Genomic DNA, 22,866 nt, shown 5'->3' with positions numbered 1-22,866 from the left:
CATGTCTTCATTCTTTGTTTCTTCTTTCCTTCTTCATTCTTTGTTTCTTCTTTCCTTCTTCATTTCTTTTTTCTTCATTTCTTCTTTCGTTCTTCATGTCTTCATTCTTTGTTTCTTCTTTCCTTCTTCATTTCTTTTTTCTTCATTTCTTCTTTCCTTCTTCATGTCTTCATTCTTTGTTTCTTCTTTCCTTCTTCATTTCTTTTCTCTTTGTTTCTTCTTTTCTTCTTCATTTCTTCTTTCTTTGTTTCTTCTTTCCTTCTTCATTTCTTCTTTCTTTGTTTCTTCTTTCCTTCTTCATTTCTTCATTCTTTATTTGTTCTTTCCTTCTTCATTTCTTTTTTCTTTGTTTCTCCTTTCCTTCTTCATTTTTTCATTCTTTATTCTTTCCTTCTTCATTTCTTCATTCTTCGTATCTTCTTTCCTTCTTCATTTTTCTCTCCGTTTGTTCTTTTCTTCATTTCTTCATTTTTTGTTTGTTCTTTCCTTCTTCATTTATTGTTTATTCTTTATTCTTCATTCTTATTTTGCTCTTTTTTCATTTCTTCATTCTTCGTTTTTTCTTTCCTTGTCCATTTTTTCTTCTTCGTTTCATCTTTCCTTAATTTCTTCTTTCTTTGTTACTGTTTTCTTTCTTCATATCTTCATTCTTCGTTTCTTCTGTACTTTATTTCTCCATTTTGTGTTTAATCTTTCCTTCATTATTACACTCTTCGTTTTTCTTTCCTTAATTTATTCAACTTTAATTAGTTCTTTCCTTATTCGTTTCTCCATTCCCTTGTTAATATTTTAGGAAATTAGTATCGATAAGGTACAATAATAGGTCTAAGCCGATCAAATTACTATGGGAGAAGACTGGCGGAGTTTTGTTTCAAATTATACCCGAAAATAAAATGTAAACAAAACCGCAATTTTTATAACCACTGAACCATGGACTTCGGAATATGAATCCAACATGATGCACATCGCACGAACGTCTATTCTCAGCTACTTCTTTCTTCTTGTATTATCGTTCTTATTTTGCTATCTCCTCTTTTCTATTTTACCACTTCCTCTTTCCTATTGACATCTTCGCTTTCTTTCTTGTCTTTTATTCTTAGTGTTATCGATTTTTCTTTATTCTATTTATTGGAATTTTGCATATTTTGAAAGAATTTTCTTTGTATAAAATGTCAAAGTAAAATGAGCATATTGCAAATTGCACATACTTCTTCGTACATTTTTACGCAGGAAGTGATGTAACTGCATTCTGACGTAAAATCCTACCAAGTAAATAATTGCTCATTATCACCTGCTTTTAAAATGCACTAGGTCTATATTAATTTTTAGGGATTTTCACACATCGAGTGTGATTTTCCTCTTACTACATTTATTTTGGGCTTCTTCGGCATGCAAAAGGGCACTGGTATGACTTGTGGCTTGAAGACAACCCAACACAAGGGCCTTCAACCAACACAACACAATGCATTACATTCATAGCGCACAAATAATATCTATGGCATAGACGGAATCGAACCCATGACGATGGTCGCCGAGAAACATAACTTCAAGCCCTGACCGCTGGGGACACCATAGCCGGCTTCTAAATTAATTTCTGTCCGTCAATTAACAAGGATTCCACACGGCATATACACACGCATATTAAATTACCCTGCAGTCCAAAGAGTTATGTCTTCGAGAGCGGGAAACAGTTATCTTACCTTCTTGATGTAACACAGTAGAGTGTTTCTGTCACAACGTGTTTCTTCTTACCGTAAACTATAATGTCACGTGATCGAATACGTAAGTACAATAGCGGGCTTTGCAATAAAAATAGTTTTTGCCCAGTGATCCTGTCAATGAATATGACAAAGATAAGAGAAACGGAAGAAACACATTTCGCATTTTATTTTCAATTTATTTCGCATTTTATCGCCCATTAAAAACTAAATCAATATACTTAACATGCTTTTGAACAACAAATTACTTACTTTGGAAGCATTTGGGCACGTTTGGCATTTATCGTGGTTGCGAAAATCTACAATTTCTAAGAATTATGCTTGTTTATTCATGTCATAATTAGTTTTATTACACCTATTATACATAACATGATAAGCTAACATGGAAAGGGTTTCGGCTCGAACAGGAATTTTTGGTTAAAAATTTGTATAGAGGCTTACCTCACAATGGTGATGAAGACCGTAAAAGCATTCATTTGTGTAACTCTCCGTTTGGTTGGTATTGGTCAATACACTTCTTTAAAAATGTACATGAGGATTCTCTATAAAATGCATGAAACAGCATGGAGCAGAGAAATAAGCACAACACGCAGAAGCAACACCTGAACAATCTTCTGAACCACACTCCAGTGCTGAAAAATCAAATGCCACCTGAATTACATTTTTGAAGTCTGGGACTTGTTCAGGATTCACGTAACTGGCTGACTGCTAGGAATACTGAAGCATAGGGCGGTATACTGGAACAGACAACTGGTTATGAATAACAGAGTGCATTTTCATTATAAACACTCGATTTTCCAAGTTAAGTTCTGAATTCTCAGCAAGAGTGCTTATGTAATCTGTTATCCTCCGAGCATATATTTTGTATTCTCTAAGGAAATAGATATTCAGAGGCTGGATATGTTTAGTTTTTTTTTTTAGGTGGAATGACCAATGACCATACATTCCATCTCTTAGCCTTGGAATGATTCATTTATTAAGGTTGTGTCCTTGTGCGCATTCAATGAATCACACAACAGTGTACGCTTTTGACTAGCTGCATTATTTCCAGACAGAACGTTGGAGAAAAATGTTCTTAAAATGGGGTTTGGAGATTTTACCACTCGCACTCGCACTAGCTACTAGGGTAAACTAGGCTAGGCTTACGGGTAAGGTGTCCCATCCCCTTAACTTGTGCATTGCTCTCCCCACCCCTCAACTTGTACAGTGCTCTTGTAGACAAACCACACATTACACAAACGAATGCTTTTGGGAGCTTTCCAGAGATGTAAAGATGGGCCTGTATACAAATTTTGGATACGAAATTCCTGTTCGAGCCGAAACCCTTCCCTTGTAAGACCATTGTTTAATTGTGAAGATGTTTTGTTTCTTGCTTTGTACGTTACATTAATTTCGTCTACATGTTTGAGCACTAAAAAATGAGGGAAATTCGATATTTTTTTCTCAGCAACAAAGGACTCTTTCAGCGTGTAATTTTGCATGTTCAACATCCACTGCTTCTGCAATTATAGACTACTTTCAGAATTACTAAACGTTTCACCATTATGAGTAATTGTCATTACAAAAAAGTGGCCGTTTTTGTGCACTGATGTGCCGTTTTTATGATAATGTCCACAAATATTAATATTTCTGAGCCATTCTTTTCTTTTCTGTTTTATTTCTGAATGTCAAATGAATAATATGAACTACATTGACACTGACACCACTCGATTTCTTTCTGTGGGGTTTCGTGAAGAATCATGTGTATGCACAGTGACTCAGGGATATTCATGATCTCAGAGCAAAGATTTTCTCAGCTTTTGAGAAAGTTGACTCTTAGATGTTAGACCATACATGGGAGGAATTAGCCTCAAGACATGGACTGTGTCGTGTTTGAAATGGTGGGCACCTTGAGGTCTAATTTGGACAAAACTCCCATTCTTCTAGAATGCATGTACGAATTATTTAACAATAAACAGCAACAGTACTCATCTTATAACGTTTTTATTTTATTTCTTCTCAAACGGATCACCCTGTATAATAATATACGCTTATTATTTTTAAGGATTTCTTGGAACATTTCCAAGTTTCATGTCGGTACAAGTAGTGACGGCGGGGTTTCCATTACTGCTTATTACATGTGCGTAGGTGCAGACAAGAGAATCGGACTATCTTCTTCATGTCAAGAGCGCGGTTTCATAGGAATCACACCTACACGAACTGGCACAATCGATATAAATGTTTGTTATGGGTCAATGTTATTACCATGGCAACGTGGCGAACCTCAAAGAGAACACAGTGCTAAAGTAGACTATAAGACATCAAATTCACGATGGTTAAGACACCAAACTACCTTGCAAGAACGCGTTTTTGCGTACATTTTACTGTTTTTCCTCCCACTTCCCCCCTTCTTTCACTTTATTCATTCATTTATTCATTCAGTCATTCATTCATTCATGGGCAAGTCGTTTATATTAGGCGATATACCAGGTGAATAAAAGTATGTTACACTGCCTGTAGCTTTCGTATTTCTAATTTTATTAGTAGGCTATACACAGTGGGCCAAAAAAAAGGGCACAAAATTTAAATGGTTATATTCCAGTAGCTAAAGGCTCATTCACAATGAAAATTAAACATAACGTAAGCGTTAACTTAATGTTACAGTAAAATCAAGAAGTCATACCATCATTCACGATGGGAATATAAGCATAACAGCAAACATACTTGGTAACCATGGAAACATAACGACGACGCCATTTCCTCATATTCTGTCGTATACTTCAGAGCTCCACGATTGTGTTCTGTTTGCAAATCACGTAAGCATAAGCATGAAAGTTTGAAGTTTGCAAACTTTCATGTTAACGTCTTACGGTAGGCTAATGTTTATGTCAATGCTTATGTGAATCATTGTGAATGATCCCATTTGGTAGCCTGGGAGCAAACTTCTGTGTTTATGTTACGGTTATGTTTAATTTTCATACTGAATGGGCCTTAATGATTTCACTTGAAAGTTTATTTCACAGGCAAATTTCACAGTCCTTGTAGACAGGGAAATTACTCTAATATTTAATTTTTTTACTATTAAATTTAATTTTATTTTTTTAATTTTTAAGGCAGTGCAAATTCGATCATTTATGCCGAACTAAGCATTATGGTCTTACGAGTTCAGCAGGCCAAGCCGTTTGTTGTGCTATCATCATTTGTTTTCTTCCGTTTTGAGTTCTCATTTTGTGAATAATGGGTCGCTTAACGAACCAAGACAAGGTTTTCATTAAACATTTGCACTAATATGATAATTTATCTGCCCGTCAAATTGTAAGGAACTACGCTCAGGACTGGTCTGTTTCAAGTGTACAACGATTGATTAGCAAGATACGGACATGATATCCCTCCTGAGAGATTATTGCGTGAAAGATCGCATTTCTCACATTCTCTGATGGTTTCCTCTGGAGTTTCGAACGAGATCTTAATCCTATTGACTATTTTGTAAGGAGTCAACTACAAAAAACAGTTTACTACAAAACAAGAATTCGTAATATTGAACATTTAAGACAACGCCTTCTTGAATGTTGGGACCGGCTTGATCAAAGACAGTTATCCAGTGCTATTTGACAATGGAGAAAACGCCTACAAATGGTTGTGCGGGCAAATGACGGTCACATAGAGCATAATTTTTTAATTTTGATTAGGCTATTTGAAAGAATACCGAGCTACCATGTGGGACCCCCAAATAGGAAGTAGACGTCAGGGCAGATCTCGGCGCAGATGGGCAGACTTCTTCAGAGAACAGGCAGGTCAACAATGGTCCAGAGAGGCAAGAGACAGAAGAAAGTGGAAACTACTCGAGAGACATTTGTGCATGAACAGGAAGTTGTGAAACGCAGTGAGAGAACCATTGTTAAAGGAATTCAAGTTCTTAGACTTAAATATCACGTCTAACGTGAACTAGCTCATCACGCTAGACAAATAGAGCTTTCCCTTATTTAAGGAGGTCTTTGCCCTTCATGGGACACAATAGGCTATCTTTATCTTTATCTTTATTATTTGAAAGATCATTAATTATTAGCTATTAATTTTACCAACATTCAGTTACTACATTTTGAAGTAATAAATCGTCTTCAAAAACCACATTTTTAGCATCATTGTGTATTGATCTCCATAACACTTTAATTGACCCTAAAAAAACATAATAAAAAGACCTTCTCATTTCTAAAATCTACTCTTTCCAACAGTGTAGGGCCTATTCATTATATATTAATTTTTTTGTATTTTCGAAAATAAAGTATTTCTAATTTTGTGTCTTTTTTGGCCCACAGTGTAGAGGCTACAAACCTTACAAGAGTAAAAGTAAAAATATTTTGAATATGCTTTTAAAAACTATGTAATTTATTTATAAGGTCTGTGACAAGGAGTCTGTTCCTTCTAAATGAGAGCATGTACAGACCCAGAACAACATTTAGGCGACCTAATTTTACAAAGTTCCAGATACAACGCATTGCGCATGTGCAGTAAACAAGATCTCCTAAATGTATGCTGCTTGTGGACAGTCTTGCGAAGCTTGTTGCCTACCAAGACTCAGACCATTTTTTAATTCCGTATCTGTACTTTTGATTTATTTTGTGGGACCTGATTTTAGTCCTTTGTTTGTTGCGAAAGTTATAAGGAAGTAAATCCTCGAATAAATTGATCTCTATACTTGTAATTGCTCAACTGTTTGCATTGTGTAGCATATTCTTATTGAGGTTTCCAGGTTAAGATAAAAGCTTTGGTTTTATGGGCCTTACCTAATACACTGTAGAAGCTAGGCGTTTCTATGGAAATATCCCCATATGTCCAATGCTTTTTTCTTTTCTGGAATGCTCTGTAGCATTTTTCTCTGCACCTTTTTTCACATCAGAGTCTTAGTCTCTGGCTATATATTGGCATTGGCAACTACCATTCATTCATTCATTCATAGTGTTCTGCCCAAGAGTAGGTCTTTCACTGCAAACCCAGCATTCTCCAGTCTTTCCTATTTTCTGCCTTCCTCTTTGTCTCCTAATATGATTCATACATCTTAATGTCGCCTATCATCTGATATCTTCTTCTGCCACAAACTCTCTCCCGTTCACCATTCCTTCTAGTGCATCCTTCAGTAGGCAGTTTCTTCTCAACCAGTGATCTAGCCAATTCCTTTTCCTCTTTCTGATCAGTTTCAGCATCATTCTTTCTTCACCCACCCTTTCCAACACAGCTTCGTTTCTTACTCTGTCTATTCATTTCACATGCTTCATCCTTGTCCATATCCTCATTTCAAATTCTTCTAAATGTTATGTTTTATTTAACGATGCTCACAACTGCCGAGGTTATATCAGCGTCGCCGGTGTGCCGGAATTTTGTCCCGCATGAGTTCTTTTTACATGCCAGTAATTCAACAGACATGAGCTTGTCGCATTTAAGCACACTTAAATGACATCGACCTGGCCCGGGATCGAACCAGCAACCTTGGGCATAGAAGGCCAGCGCTATACCGACTGAGTCAAGCAAGTCGACTAAATGCTTCTAGTCGCTTCTCTTCACTTCGTCGTAATGTCCATGTTTCTGCTCCATACAATGCTACACTCCACACAAAGCACTTCAGTAGTCTCTTCCTTAGTTCTTTCTCCAGAGATCCGCAGAAGATGATCCTTTTTCTATTAAAAGCTTCCGGTAGGAACGAAATCATTCCTAAGCAACGCAGTCCAAATAAGATTTTTGTGTAGTCGTAATGGAATCAAACACCAGTTTTTCTGCTTGGCTAAACAGGCTTCATCATTGACCGTGTCACTCATTCCATCTCCATAGGACAAATCTTCCCAGATCCTGCTGAACACGATCCCACCATCTATTCTTAGGCTTGCTATTGCTTAGCCCTTAGAAAAAAATTGTTTTACTCAACTCGTCTCATCCATTGTGTCTACATGCCCCAATCACCTTAGTCTAAAATATATTATAAATGTTACTATAACCTAATCCATGAATAATTTCATAATCTCATTGTTGTATCTGCACCTTCCGGAATTTGTAGTGTCCGAAATAAGATTACATCGGTCGTTAATTCCCTATGTAAATTGCGGACCAAACTGATGAATTTAATTCATGTATTATTATTTATATTTCTATCTTTTTAGTTTTGTATTTTATTAATATAAATGCTATGGGGGATAAGCTCTTTAGTATATTTTTATATCAGTACATCAGTACATCAGTGGTGGATTTTAGGCGACCAGTGAGAGCCGAAAGCTATGCCCTGACTTATACAATCCGTCACTCAGCAATACCTGCCTTCTTGTCTACTCGCATCGGTACGAATCATAAGTGTCTGCGGGGGAGGTGGAGTGGGGAGGTAAGGGGGTAGTCTGCAGTGACTCGATTGAGGTATTAGCGCCCAGGCCTGTAATGACATGTAAATGCACAGTCTTAAATTTTTCTTCTGTCTCATTTAACTACCACACAATGCTTCTAAATTGTTTATCTTTTCATGCACTATTTACTCCATTTAGATGTAGTTTTTGACACATTACTGTTACGCACCAAGTACGTTCGCATTTTGCATGAACAGCATAATGTACTGTAATTAACTGAACATTAATTTGCGTACCGATATTCTTAACAAATTACATGTAACATAAATACACTATTTGTCACAGCCTAACACTGCTTCTAATTTGTGTCTCTAATGGATTTTTTATTACACAAATTGTTTGTTTATGCCAATGTTTACACTCAAATTAAATTTTGAATCTACAAGCAAATACATATCCATTGATACCGGGTTACTGTCTCAGAGAAACAATAATGAATTAATTTATCTTGACAGAGACAGTAGTTTATTAGAATGTTTTCTTAGGTAGTTAATTTTACTCTTCAATCGCTCAACCACATTTAATAATTCACGAATAATTAACGATAAATGTCTGCGTTCCTATGGAAACATTCCATAGTCGACAACACAGTCTACCAACTCACACGTGCTGTCTCGAACTCCTAACAGTACCGATACATATCACTTATGTCTCCAATTTTAAACTGATAATTTGTCTTTAGCTGCAAATAATTTAAAATCCAGGCGAAAAAGAAATCGCCGTTTTTAATAAAAAATTACCTTGTTATAACAGTCAATTGCAAATATCAGTTTTATGAAACGAGAAAGTGCAAAATTAAATATATGTGTAGTATCTATGCATTGCATTTTATGCTGTGGCGTCCACATCTCGACGATAAGGAAACAACTGATGCATAACCTGTCCTCATTCCGTTTCCGCGCTCGCAGATGACGCAACAGTAACCTTGACAAGTGTGACAGAACAAATCTCGGAGAGATTTTCTATTGATTACGGTTTTCGTTACAAAATTGTAATGTAAATTTCTTCCATTATACGTATTATTTAAGTATATATTTAGCCTGATCTTCTTGTATATGTCAATGCCAAAATTTGAAAGAAAGCTGGCAAAAGAAAATTCAACCTGACAACTAGAAAATCACTATAATCACTAGAATTCATTCATTCATAGTTTCCTGCCACAGGACACGTCTTTCACTCACTGCAAACCTAGCATTCTCCAATCTTTCCTACTTTCTGCCTTCCTCTTTGTTTTCGCATATGATCCATAAAGTCAGTGACCCAACCAATTACTTTTCCTCTTCTTGATCATTTTCAGCATCATTCTTTCTTCACTCACTCTTTCCAACACAGCTTCATTTCTTATTCTGTCTGTTCACTTCACACGTTCCATTCTTCTCCATAATGTCTGTATTTATTTACACTGCAAGTGGGCAAGCACCCGGTGGCAGTGGTATACACAATATAAACAATACACAATAAAATTACAATACACAATATAATTATACAATAGACAAAACAATTATATACACAACACAATAAGAATACACAATACAATTTAACACAATAACTACAATTAATAATAATATATAAAATAACCTAATTTTACAATACAACCTACATATGTATAGGCCCTACATAAGTTTCAATAGTCTTTCACTTTATTCTCATCTCACTCACTGTAGTGGCACTATGACGCATTTCACTGACACTTTAGCACACATTTCACTGACACTATAGAACACATTTCATTGACGCTATAAATTATCACTGATCGGAACTATTGACTGCACTGTAAAACCATAACTTCACTGACTCACCACGCTTCACTGATACAACAGTTCAAATAAGACAAATGCTTACACCCTTATGCATACTTATAAACAGAACTACATTTAAGCTAAACATTTCTAGTCTAAGACCCTCTTACACGCTATTTTTAAATAATTTACCATTCAAACCAAGGAAGTAACTCGTCAGGCTAAATAAATACATGTCACCTTAAAAAATTAAATGTTAAATGTCACCTTAATTTTAATTTGCACTTTATACACAACTTTTTAAGTTATTCTTGAATCTCCTTAAGGAAGGACAGCCCTCAAAAACCGCTGCAGGTAGGTCATTCCAACCATTTATATAATATCCACATTTCAAATGCTTCTAGTCACTTCTCTTCATTTCGTCGCAACGTCCATGTTTCTTCTCTATACAATGCCACACTCTACAAAAAGCACTTCACTAGTTTTGTCCTTAGTTATTTTTCCAGAGCTCCGCAGAAGATGCTACTTTTTCTATGAAAAACTTCCTTTGCCATTGCTCTCCTCCTCATGACTTCCTGGCAGCAGCTCATGTTACTGCTTATAGTACACCTCACGTACTTGAAACTGCCCACTTTTTCTACTACCTTGTTTCGAATTCGCACGTTTACCTTCTTTATTTATCTTCCGATAACCATGGTCTTCGTCTTATTTACATTTATCTTTATCCCATACTGCTCACAGCTGTCATTTAGCTCCAGTAGCATATTTCTTACAAGAAGAGGACACGCTCTGTATATCACCGAATTAAATAAGATTATGTGAGATGAAAGTACAAGACGTACTGTTTAAAGTCATACCTGGTATGGGTGGCCAATGACTCCTCGTTTTGGAAATATTGGCTATTGCTTGTGACATACTTCCGTTAGGTGCTCAATAGGGATGCATTAGCCTGTGTAACAGCGTAGCCCATATGGTTGGATGCTGAGTTGTTATCCAGGCAACCTGAGTTCGAATCTTAAGTAGTCCTATATTTTTTTTCTTTTAATAATGATTAATATTGTGATCACAGTTATCTATTTACATACCTACATCATATTTCTCAATGTATTGAATGCTTCATCGTGTTTTAACAAATTACTAATTATCTAACATTGTATTGTAAAGGATAAACAATGAAATACTGCTCACATAGGAAGGTAAGATGTGTCACTGGTCTTTGTTCTATTTCTGTAGCAACTATTCCATTTCATTTTGTACCCGATTCATTATGATGTCATAAAAACACACAAAACATACATATTATTTCCTGCGCCATGCACAACAAATGAAAGAAGGCTGTCCACAGTCACACACACTTTTCCGCACTTCTGCTGCGAAACAGATATCCTTCACATTCACAAACACTTCTCATTCTTTTATTAATTTTGATGCATACCACGCATATTTCAACATGGCTTTGAATATAGGAAGTGACAACTGAAAGTGAATTAAAATATAATAATAATAATAATAATAATAATAATAATAATAATAATAATAATAATAATAATAATTACACAGTGTAATGCTTCCCTATTAGGCACCTAACGGAAGTATGTCATAAACAATAGCCAATATTTCCAAAACGAGGGGTCATTGGCCACCCATACCAGGTATGACTTTAAACAGTGTGTCTTGTACTTTCGTGTCACAAAATCTGATTTAATTCGGTGATATACAGAGCGTGTCCTCTCCTTGTTAGTATCATCTCCTCTTCTGCTAACAACGCCATATCATAAGAAAATCTTATACACTTTATTCTTTTTCCTTCTATTATCATCTCTTCCATGTTATGAAAAACAGTTCTTTACTGAATCCTCCAAGTATATATTGAACAGGATAGGTGATAAAGAGCAGCCTTGTCGTAATCCCTCTCCCTATTTCACTTCCATATGTAGTAATATGTGGAACATGGTTAGGTTTCACCGTTAGGTTATGAAGTAAGAAGACGCGGACTATATAGAGAGCCTACATCCCAAACTTGCTAGTGATTGGCTACTGCAGAAGACAGTCCCTATCACTTGACTGGGTTTAGGTGTTGATGGGCGTGCTGTTCCTGTCCCTGAACCTGATGCGTGACTGCCGACTCCACATGCACGAGTACAAGACTTCAGCCCTCGTCATCAACTACGCCACCATGGGCTTCTCCGTGGTCGTGTCGGCCCTCAACCTGCTCATCAGCGCCTTCGACCCCGGCCTGGGGCGCATGGTGGACGGCGCTCTCTTCGACTCCGCTTAGAATATTCGTGTCCGCCATCTAGCAGATAGATTAGTCCGCTTTGGCTCTTCTTTCTTACCCGTAATTAAAATCTAGAGGAATGATCACTGTCACTTCACATCAGCTCCAAATCTTCAAGACAGGACTTCAAGGAAGGCGATGTGTGAAATTTCAATTTTATATAGGCCTAGGTTATTTGTTAAGCTAGAGGCTTGATTTTTTGTACACACTCCTATTGACAGCAGTAATGATGTGTTTAAGTTTTGGTGGTTTTAGGTTGAGTAGTTCAAGAGTTATTTAAATTAAAATCAAATGATTTGCGTATTTTCAAAATTTGTTACCTCCCCCAAATTTTAAACGTCATGCCTGAATTTTTTATATAACACCTTTGATCTTTTTACAAAGTTCCTATGTTGTCACATTTTCTAGTTTTATCAACAGTAATCTCACTAGAGGTTCTGATTTATCTAGAGAAAATCAAAACTCGAGTGGGATTTAATTGACTATTGCACGATTACAAGAAAGTATATAAAGATTAGAAGAAATAAAGTACTCTAATACAATAAAATATTAATTGGCTTACTGAAATTCCATTTCACTATGTTACCTTCACCAAAATGTTTGAACGGAGCTGCCATTTTCAGTCGATTATCTATGCGGGAAACAAATGACGATCGCAAAGCATGTTTTATAGTACTGTAAAGAATTTGCAGTTTGAAATGTTGGCAAACAAAGAAACAAATGGTAGGGAGGTGATAAAAACAGAAAAAGTATATAAAGATTAGAAAAAATAAAATACTCTAATACAATAAAATTGGTATTCTATTTAACTAATGTTACCTTCACCAAAACGTTTGAACGGAGCGCCATTTTCAACAAATGACGAACGCAAAGCATGTTTTGTAGTACCGTAAAAAATTTGCATTTTGAAATGTTGGTAAACAAAGAAACAAATGCCAGGGAAGTGATAAAAATAAAAAAAAATGCTAGGAAAGAGATAAAATTGTGGTGATAAGCAGCCATGATTGGTTGAAGCACGTCCTTTCGTACCGTTTTTTGGTCAAAAGTAGTATGACGTAGTAAAAGTGTAATAGTCAATATAATATATTAAACAATCTCTGATGCATTACTATCCATAATCTCATACAGCAGAAGCTATAACATAACCTAAATAACATAAATTATAAAAATGTTTTAATTAAGGACATTGAAATAAACACGAATCATTTTAAAAGGTACAATTATTGAAAGTACAATGTTGGCAAACAAAGGAACAAATGATAGGGAGGCTATGAAAACAAATGCTAGGGAGGTGATAAAACAAATGCTAGTGAGGTGATAAAAACTGTAAAATAACCAGCCATGATTGGCTGAAACACGTCGTTCCGTACCGTTTTATTGGTCAAAAATAATATGACGTAGTAAAAGTGTAATAGTCTGGTAAAAACAGAGGAAAAATTTTAACCACTTAGTATTCAAATTTATAAAATTTACAGGGTGCATATATATTTTTTATTTTTTTTTTATTCGTAAACTACTTTGATTTTTTAAAATACAAACATAATTTTGTTAAGTATACTTCAAGGGACGTGTAGTAAAATTGTCAGCTTCCTAGCATAAAATCTGTGGAAACTTTAGTAACGTGAATGTAGAGATGTGAGCGAAAAAAAAATGTTTAAAAGTTTGCATGCAGTTTAAATTTAATTAGCACAGCCTTTTTAAAGATGTAATTAATATCATAACCGCCGTAGGTTTTTAAAACTTCGTCAAAAGTGTAAAGTAGACAGCATAGCTTCATTTTCTACACACAAAAAAAACTAAAAACGAAAAATATGATTTTTGATCGAACATTAAAAAATTTCCCCGCCTTTTCCCTTAATAAAACAGTCGGTATCCCATATCGATACCAAAATGATGATTACATTTTGTGATAATCGATATTACTCTCTCAGAAGTTTTTACGCGCTCCATATTCTTCATGTACATTTTTCGTTTGACATCCTGATACAAAACATATATATATATATATTTATTTATTTATTTATTTATTCACAAATTTATTCGCTCAGCAGACCATGAAAAGAGAGAATGTAAAGATTCTTCATTCCGTTTAAAGCAAATTAAAAACAGCATAGACCTATTCTTTCCAGTAATAAAGCTCATTATTAGAGACTATCGATATTGAGATATCCAGACTATAATCGATTACGTCAGTAATAGATGCTATAAATATTAAGCAAGCATTAATGAACATTTGCCATAACTAAAATGCATCACACTCTTTCAAAAATTAGAAAACTACTTATTCGTAACTTAATGACACACGAAATAGCAAAGAAATGTAGACATATTGTAAATTAGCTTGATATTTTCAGTACTGACAATATAGTTGTACTTTCGGCTAGTGCATAAGCAATTTCAATAATTTCTTGCATTTTGTAGTTAAAATATAAACATATGCATTTTTAAAATACCACCTATAAAATATGGTAGACACTAAAATTAAAATGTTTACAAATTTTAAGATCACATTTTGAAAATTTATATTTCTCGTATACTTTCTGAACTTCAACATATTATTAATTGTAAGCATAAACATTTTAATGTTCTTAACATGTCTAGAAATAGGTTAGGATTCTTGTAGATGTAGTTTACCAATAAAAATATTTGCTGATATGATTCAAATCCAGTTATTATAGTACATTGATATAGCCAAAAATTAATTAGGAGACAATTGTTATTTTATTGTTAAATGAAACGTTGTAACACACAAAACTACAGCTTTTCTTGAATACTGAAGCAATTGCTTATCTTTAAATCTGCAGACTTCCTGAATAATTTAATAGCTCAACTGAAGAAAATTTTAAACCTTAGTTACAACAGTTGTATAACATGTTTGTTGTTGTTAGCTTTAGACAAAGACAAAATCATATATTATTGTAATAATAGATCCCAAAATGTATGTACGAGTATACTTCCTTCCGCTTATCATACACACATAACGTTCGAAATTTTGTTCCTATTCCATTTTCACTAACAAGAGATTACAAATCGTTAATGCAAATCTAAATTACTCCAGGAAAAAATAGAAGTTCTAGGGCTAAAATCTAGTCTCAGAAACGTAAGATAATTAGGGTACTACAGGCAAATTCTGGTTCAAAATTTCAAAATTTTTATTTTTTTACTTGGGACTAGAGCGATGAATTTTCAAGTATACCAGATACGTACAATTTCCTTTAAATTAAAACAGTTTTGGAACACAACGCTTAAGTTGTGGCGTGCGCAACGGTTATCATAACTTTAATTTGGGTTCGAATCCCATTTAGTCCATGGATGTGTTGTCCACTGTGTCGATTTAAGGAGTTAGGTACAGCTTATAGCAGTAAAATTTGTTAAAATATTCAACATATTTTTTCTCCATTACCTTATCTTGTACAATAATGAAAATAGTACGTGTAAAAACTGTCCTTCTGCTATATGAAAAAAATGGTGGCAGTTCACTGTGTAGTGATGAAGCGTTTCCCTCATAACTCATAAACGTTTTAACTTTTTCATGTTCTCTCTCTTTCATTTTATTGCTGAAACTCATGTTTACAATATCATGCTCTTTCAACTACATTCCTTAATCAATAATATTTTGTTTAATTTTGTGTTAGAAGAAAATACTGATATTTGACCATTTTTAAAAACGAATTTACTTTTTTTATCAGACAATCCATCAAAGGGAAAGAAGTGCTCTTGCATAATACTGTAGATATGACATACATGAATACACACAAAAGATTTCATCACAGAATGCTGGATAGTTTTTGAGTTATGTGGGAAACGCTTCATTACTGCACAGTGAACTGAATTTTGAAAAAAAAAATGTAAATAATTATTTTTAAATCGTAAAAATATTTTTTTCATATAGCAGAAGAACAATGTTTTACACATATTAATTTGCATTATTGTACAAGATACAGTAATGGAGGAAAAAAATGTTGAATATTTCCAAAATTTTATTGCTGTAAGCTGTACCTAACCCCTTAAATGAAAGTCAGGCCAACATCAATGGAGCCTCACCTTGTATTCACCAGAATCACCAGAATATTAGAAGAAATCCATTTTCTACTCGTACTAGCACAATATTTGTTCTTAGTATATTTCATATCCATTGATTAAGCTTCGTAGACGATGATATGGCATTCGTGAGACTAAGATGAAATTAATAGTGGAAAGGAACCGATGTAGCTACGTCAAGAAAAATTTCCCTACGGCCGATTTTTTTTCCCAATAAATCTCACGGAAACTTCCGGGAATTTAACCACGATAGCTTTAATAAGAAACCTTCGACTACAATCCAGTATTTGAGACATAATTAGGCCTATACGAAACTTTCTTCCCGACCGAGGATCAACAAAATCTATAAAATTATTTAATAAACTTCTCAACCTCTTAATTCGTATCTTGAAATGCTGTTACATTCGGTAAACATAATTATTAATACATCTTGATTACACAACTTTTAACACTGTATCACTTCGGAATATGTATGATAAGACTTTCTTGTGTTAAATTCTAACGTACCTTGTTTACATGTTTCGACCTATTTATGGGTCATCTTCAGAACTGGTCGTTATTGGTCTTGGCTCCTCTTGTTTTGTTTCCTGTGAGGGTGTGTTCGTGTGGTATAATGTAGAGTCAAAGAGTGTGTGTGTTCTGAAATTGAGTTGTGTGTTGAGAATTTCGTTGGGGTGTGTTTTCGTGTGTTTGTATATTTCATATTGTTCTAGTGTGTTTAGTTTCTGGCTTTTTGATTGAATGTGTAGTATTTCCATGTCTGTGTTGATGTCTCTGTGGGTGTGGTTAGCATTTGTGATGTGTTCTGCATATGTGGAGGGGTTTTTGTAATTTTGTTATGGCTGTGATGGCAACGTCATTCAAGAAATTAAATTACAACATCGCATACAGAACAAATAACACTCTGCAAAAACATATCAGCACACAAACAAACAAATACAACCACACAGGTGTATACAAACTCAAATGTAACACCTGCAACAACTTCTACATAGGACAGACAGGCAGATCATTTCAAACGCGTTACAAAGAACACATCACAGCCATAACAAAATTACAAAACACTCCACATATGCAGAAAACATCGCAAATGCTAAGCACACTCACAGAGACATCAACATAGACATGGAAATATTACACATTCAACCAAAAAGCCAGAAACTAAACACACTAGAACAATATGAAATATACAGACACACGAAAATACACCTCAACGAAATTCTCAACACACAACTCAATTTCAGAACACACACACTCTTTGACTCTACATTATATCAGACGAACACATCCTCACAGGGAACAAAACAAGAGGTGCCAAGACCAACAACGATCAGTTCTGAAGATGACCCATAAAAAGGTCGAAACATGTAGACAAGGTACGTTAGAATTTAACACAAGAAAGTCTTATCATACATATTCCGATTAAAATTCGCATATTTATATTTTAAGAAGTGGCAGTTTAAACAACTAATCCAGAAAATGAGATCACCATTTTGTTTATGAACAGCACATGTTTTCTACTGCCGTTGTACATGTTTAGAGAAAAAAAATTCGTCCTCGAATTTCTTAGAATGGCAGGTTGTTTTTACAGCATCTATGTTATTTCATACAGGTCTGTGTCGGTGTGATTTTCCTAGTAATCGGTGGACTAAACATAAACAGCCACGGAGACCAGCGCGCGGCAGTCATCTTGAATGACATCACACTCGTCATGGTGTTCATCATCTCTCTTATTAACGTTATTGTGTCTGGATTCGGGATGGAGCATTCTGGCAGCAGGCTCAGAGAAATCGAGCCGCAGCCAAAGTGATCTCATCCAGCTAAACAGTGAACTTTTACATGTTTACAAGGGACACAAAAGTAGACCTTATCTGACCCTTTTAAATGTTCTTGTAGAGAATTACTGAAACATGTAATATATCATTACTATTAAGACCTGACCTCAAGTATTGGTAAAGACGCTCAGTGCCTTCAAATGCTGACCTTCGTATTTGTGACAAATTGACGAAGGCACAGGATGTTTACATCGAAGTTGTGCCGCTTCCTTCAATTGTCAGAGAATTGCTTAGTTCCTCCATCTAAAGCATTGTCTGTATTTGTTCAAGATTTAGGGTGCTATTCACAGACATTTCGCTAGCCTGTACTACGAGCGTACTAAATTAGCCGCGGCTATCGACTGGTTACTTGTACAGGATTCATATCATACAAGGGTTGGATAAAAAGTTATGGCAACACTGCTGTCACATGACGATGGTGCGTTCGAGAGCTGCCAGCTGAACAAGGACTGTTAGATGAGTTAGTGCAGCCAGCGGCGACAGTACTCTGTCAATCTACTGCAGTGTGTAGAACGTGACTTTCATAGGGACAGTGCGAGTGCCCTAAGATCATGTTTACAAAGCTAGAGCAACGTTCCTGGATCAAAATTGAAGTGGCATGAGGTCGTAGTGCACAAGAATGTTTTCAGGGACTGCGTGAAGCACCACTATCTTCGTCCAGAGCTCAGGAAAAAACGACGACACTTGTTGGTACAGAACCCCATCATTCTTCATGACAATGCAAGGAATCACACCGCTGCTGCTGTCAAGGACCTCTTGCGCCGCTGGCAATGGGAGATTCTGGAACATCCACCGTATTCACCCGATATGAGTCCATACGATTACGATCTCTTCGCCAAAGTGAAAGAAGAACTGCGAGGGACCCGGTGCAATACCAGAGATGAACTTATCTATGCTATAGAGCAGTCAATACGGAACATCAACAAAGATGGACGCGCTGATGTGTACGACGCCTTCCAAACATTTGGCAAAAGGTGATAAATAAGGGGGGCGACTATATTGAAGGTACGTAAATGTTGTACCCCTGTGAATAAAGCCATGTCAGAATTATCGAACTGTTGCCATTAATTTTTATCCAACCTTTTGTATAATATCGCTAACACTGGTTTATGAATACGAAAAACGTTAGTTCGCTGATCATCCACGGAAGCCCGCGCTAAGAATGTCTATGAATACGGCCCATAGAATTTTAAAAAGTTGAGTTTAATAACTGATCACATAATATGTATCAGATTGGTCATTCCCATATTATGAAATGACAACATGTGAAAGAGAACAGCCCGCAGGGTCTCCATTGTCGAAGATGAATTTTTTGGTAACGACCGGTAGTTGGTAGTACTGCTGCAAGCTATTACTTAGGGTGAATACAATATACTAAGTAAATCAAACTCAAGAACAGTTTTATTTCTAGTCAGAAAGATACAAATCATTAACAACAAACCGTTGCCAAGGAGACCTAAAATTTTCATGGCCCACTCCGTTGTATAATGAACACAAACGTAGGCCAGTTGTGAATTCAGAACTCAGAGCTCAACAGCTATTACTCCATGCAATTCCATCATGGTTATAACGTCATTTCTTTTGCAGTCGCTAGATGGCAGCATAGTGAAATTTATAAAAGTTGCCTTGAAACTCCATTAGACTGATCAATCTATTATATGTGACCAGGGATTTAATATGGAATGTGAGCCATCGGCGTAGCTCAGCGGTAGCGCGTTTGTCTGCTGATCCGGAGTTGCACTCGGGCGTGGGTTCGATTCCGGGTTGGGCTGATTACCTGGTTGGGTTTCTTTCGAGTTTTCTCCAACCGTGAGGCGAATGTCAGGTAATCTGGCGAATCCTCGGCCTCATCTAGCCAAATACCATCTCGCTATTATCAATTCCATCGACGCTAAATAACCCACTAGTTAATACAGAGTCGTCAAATAACCAAGTAAAAAAGTATGTACAGTATATGGAATGTGAATCAAAGAGGTTGTAATATCACAAGGTTCGTAATATACCCACTGTTTAAACGAAACACATCTATTTAAAATATTCCATTAGAAATTAAACTCGTAGATGTTTCTGTCTGAGTAGAAAATTTTATTTGCAATCATCAACTCGCTGCCAAGTGAAAGATTAAAAGTTTATCTGACGTTCCACTATCTTTAAACGTTTTCAACCAGAAAGCAGATATGTCTGACGTTAAAAGAGAAGTAATATGAGCAAACAATACTTGTCTTTCTCTGTTCAACTGGTTCCAAAGTCAAACCCTAGATGGCAGGACTCTGGTATCCAAGAAAACATGCTATACAATGGAACCAGACATGGCCTACCTTAATGCATAACCCAGTGAGCATTGTCTCGTATTATATTTACACAAGATAATAGCTTTTCCTTATTCGTCACTAATAAAATATGCCTGTTCATATTTAAGATGCAGATAAATAAAAGAGTAATCGTGTAAAATAAATGGAAGATTTACACTAGGTATATTATTTTTAATTAAATATATTTCGATATTAGGCCTATAGAGAGTTTTTATCCTACTTTTCATAGATGATTTGATTTTAATTTCTTATTCATTCAATGTTACCAAATCATTGCATATTTTAGTGAGTGATGCGATAAGATAAAGAGTTGATGTTTTTCAAATGCAAAATGGAAATGATTTTGTTAGAAAAAAATTGTTTCATCTGTCCACACGGTGCAGGTAGCCAAAATTATCGAACCACGCTTAACACTGTTATAAAGTCTCAAATCATGTTCTACAAGTCATTATTTCAATCACTTTGGATAAACAGTGTCTGTATAATTCAAACCTTTTTAAAGAGTTATAAACAGATGATGACAACACTGATTAAGCTAATCATATATGAATAGGAAACTCGAAGTTAAAACATTTCGAGAAGCGGTGAACCTCGATGATGAACAAAAAGTACAATTAGACTAAAATTACGATATCAAATTACCATATCACATAAAAAGTTTCTAATTGGATACCAAATATATTTTTTATTCAATGAAGGCTCTTTATACCGAAATTTAAATCTTCCTGTTGGAAAAACATTTGTCCTGTCGATAAGGTCTAGTTTTGCTTGAAGCCAGATTGTATCTTGTTGCTTGTTAGTTGTTTCTGTGCAATTTTGTTTCAAGCAATTCTCGACTTTATTACCATAAGGTCTACTCTTGCTTGGGGCAGGTGTCATCCAGTGCGTTGGCCCTTGTGCTGACAATGATCAACATCAACAAACCAGAGATGCAATATACGGCAGCCATCTTGAACCACGTGGCTCTTGCTTTCGTCTTTGGCTCCATGACTATCAACGTCGTCAAGATGAGTTTCGGATTAGATGCAGGGCCCAGAATTAACGGAACTGCTGGCGAGAAGCTATTAAAATAGTTCAGTTTATCAGGATTCTAACAAATTCCCTAGGTCTTATTTTTAAAGCATTTCTTAAACAACTACGTAATAGTTCTTTAATTTATTTACACGAAGTATGTGTAAGTTTTCACGAAGTGAAAGGGAAGATATGACACTTCTCCGATATGGCACAGCGTTCACTTATTATGTCAGTTTATAAGAAATATAATTTATTAGATTATGTTTCTCTCTTGGGTAGAAAATTGCTTCCTTATATTTTGTTTTTGAGAGTATAAAAAAGCGCCCTGTAGTCGATCGTGTGATGTGCATACCATGTTTAAGTTCAATTACTTCCATTTGTAACTCGAGAGAAACCTCAATGTTTTCTATTGCAAACGGATTCCAAAATAAACTACTGTTTTCGCTGTAAGAAAAATCCTAATGTAAACATAAGCACGTTGCTGTCATACCCGTGATTGGCTCCCAGTCGAAACACTCACATGACGCAGGAAAATATAGTTCGTATTTGGAAACCACAATCTTGTATTATTTGAAAATAAAAAATTGAATTCTAGTTGTTAAATACGATGAAACATTTAACTTCATTCATGTGTAAAACGCTGTGTAAAAGAAAAGCTACTTTTACACAGTTTTTTGTTATGTACTATGAACGCGGATGAATACCAACAGTAATACCGAGGTAGTCTGTTCTTGTAACAAGCTGGTGTCACTTGAGCTCGTAGTTGTTCAAGTAAGCACGTGGTGCTGAAGTATGGCTTCTGTATCCTCAACTGTCCATTGTGAAGACATAAGACTTAAAAATAATTTAATTGCAGTAATTATAAAGTAAATGTTTCCTAAGCAAACGAATGCAAGGTAGTGAGGTTAGGCCTACTTGACGAATAACAGGAATTGTTTAACATGAAACAGAATGTACAACAGTAGGCGAGAACACGTATTGAGAATCTATGGCGCCAAACAGCGGCCAATGAAGCCTCACTTCAGTCACGTGCTATTGTTTACATTAGGATTTTTCTTACAGCGAAAAGATTATAGAGCAGGCCTGCAGAACCCTTAAGTAGGGGAAATATGACGTCAGCCTCACTCCACTTCTATTCGGGATGATTGACTTCTACGTAGAGTTGTTGACATGTTTTGCATGTGGGAAGGTCTACCAGTGGCAGCACTGTAATTTTAAAAAAAATTGTAAGAAAGTCATTGTATTTATAACGCTTTCTGTCGTATCAAGTTTACGATTATGCTAGATTTTCTGTCGGTAGTTTCTTTGAGATTTCTTTGCACCTAGCCTGCTTTAGATTTTCCAAAACTTTTCTCCTTTCATCACCTGCGGAAACATAAATTTGTAGCATTTAAGTAATGAACCTTGAAAGTTAATGTAAATGTTACTATTCACTTCAATACAAAATGAACACAACGAGTGATGTCCTTAATTTAATAATATATAAATAAATAATCAATATACAAGAGATAGGTTTGGAAGTAAATCCCGAAAAGATAAAGTATATGATGATGTCTCATGACCAGAA

At 35.5% G+C, this 22,866-nt stretch overlaps 1 protein-coding gene across 7 annotated transcripts in view; it reads left to right on the top strand.

Annotated features, from left to right (window-relative positions):
• The window catches only part of LOC138702000 (ninjurin-2-like), a 72,907-nt gene that overhangs the window by 40,365 nt on the left and 9,676 nt on the right, over positions 1-22,866 (top strand). Inside the window, exon 4 of one of the 7 annotated variants that reach the window (XM_069829462.1) lies at positions 11,894-15,325. The exons of the other annotated variants lie outside the window; for them this stretch is intronic. Coding sequence (XP_069685563.1) covers positions 11,894-12,097 — 204 coding nt within the window. The 3' untranslated portion in view covers positions 12,098-15,325. Of the gene's footprint in view, positions 1-11,893; positions 15,326-22,866 lie in introns of those variants that run through there. 7 annotated transcript variants of the gene reach the window in all.

This window comes from Periplaneta americana, chromosome 6 (genome assembly GCF_040183065.1).
Source record: "Periplaneta americana isolate PAMFEO1 chromosome 6, P.americana_PAMFEO1_priV1, whole genome shotgun sequence".
NCBI classification, from domain to species: Eukaryota; Metazoa; Arthropoda; class Insecta; order Blattodea; family Blattidae; genus Periplaneta; species Periplaneta americana.
The sequence above is the reverse complement of the archived record's forward strand: the minus strand, read 5'-3'. Positions and strand labels throughout refer to the sequence as shown.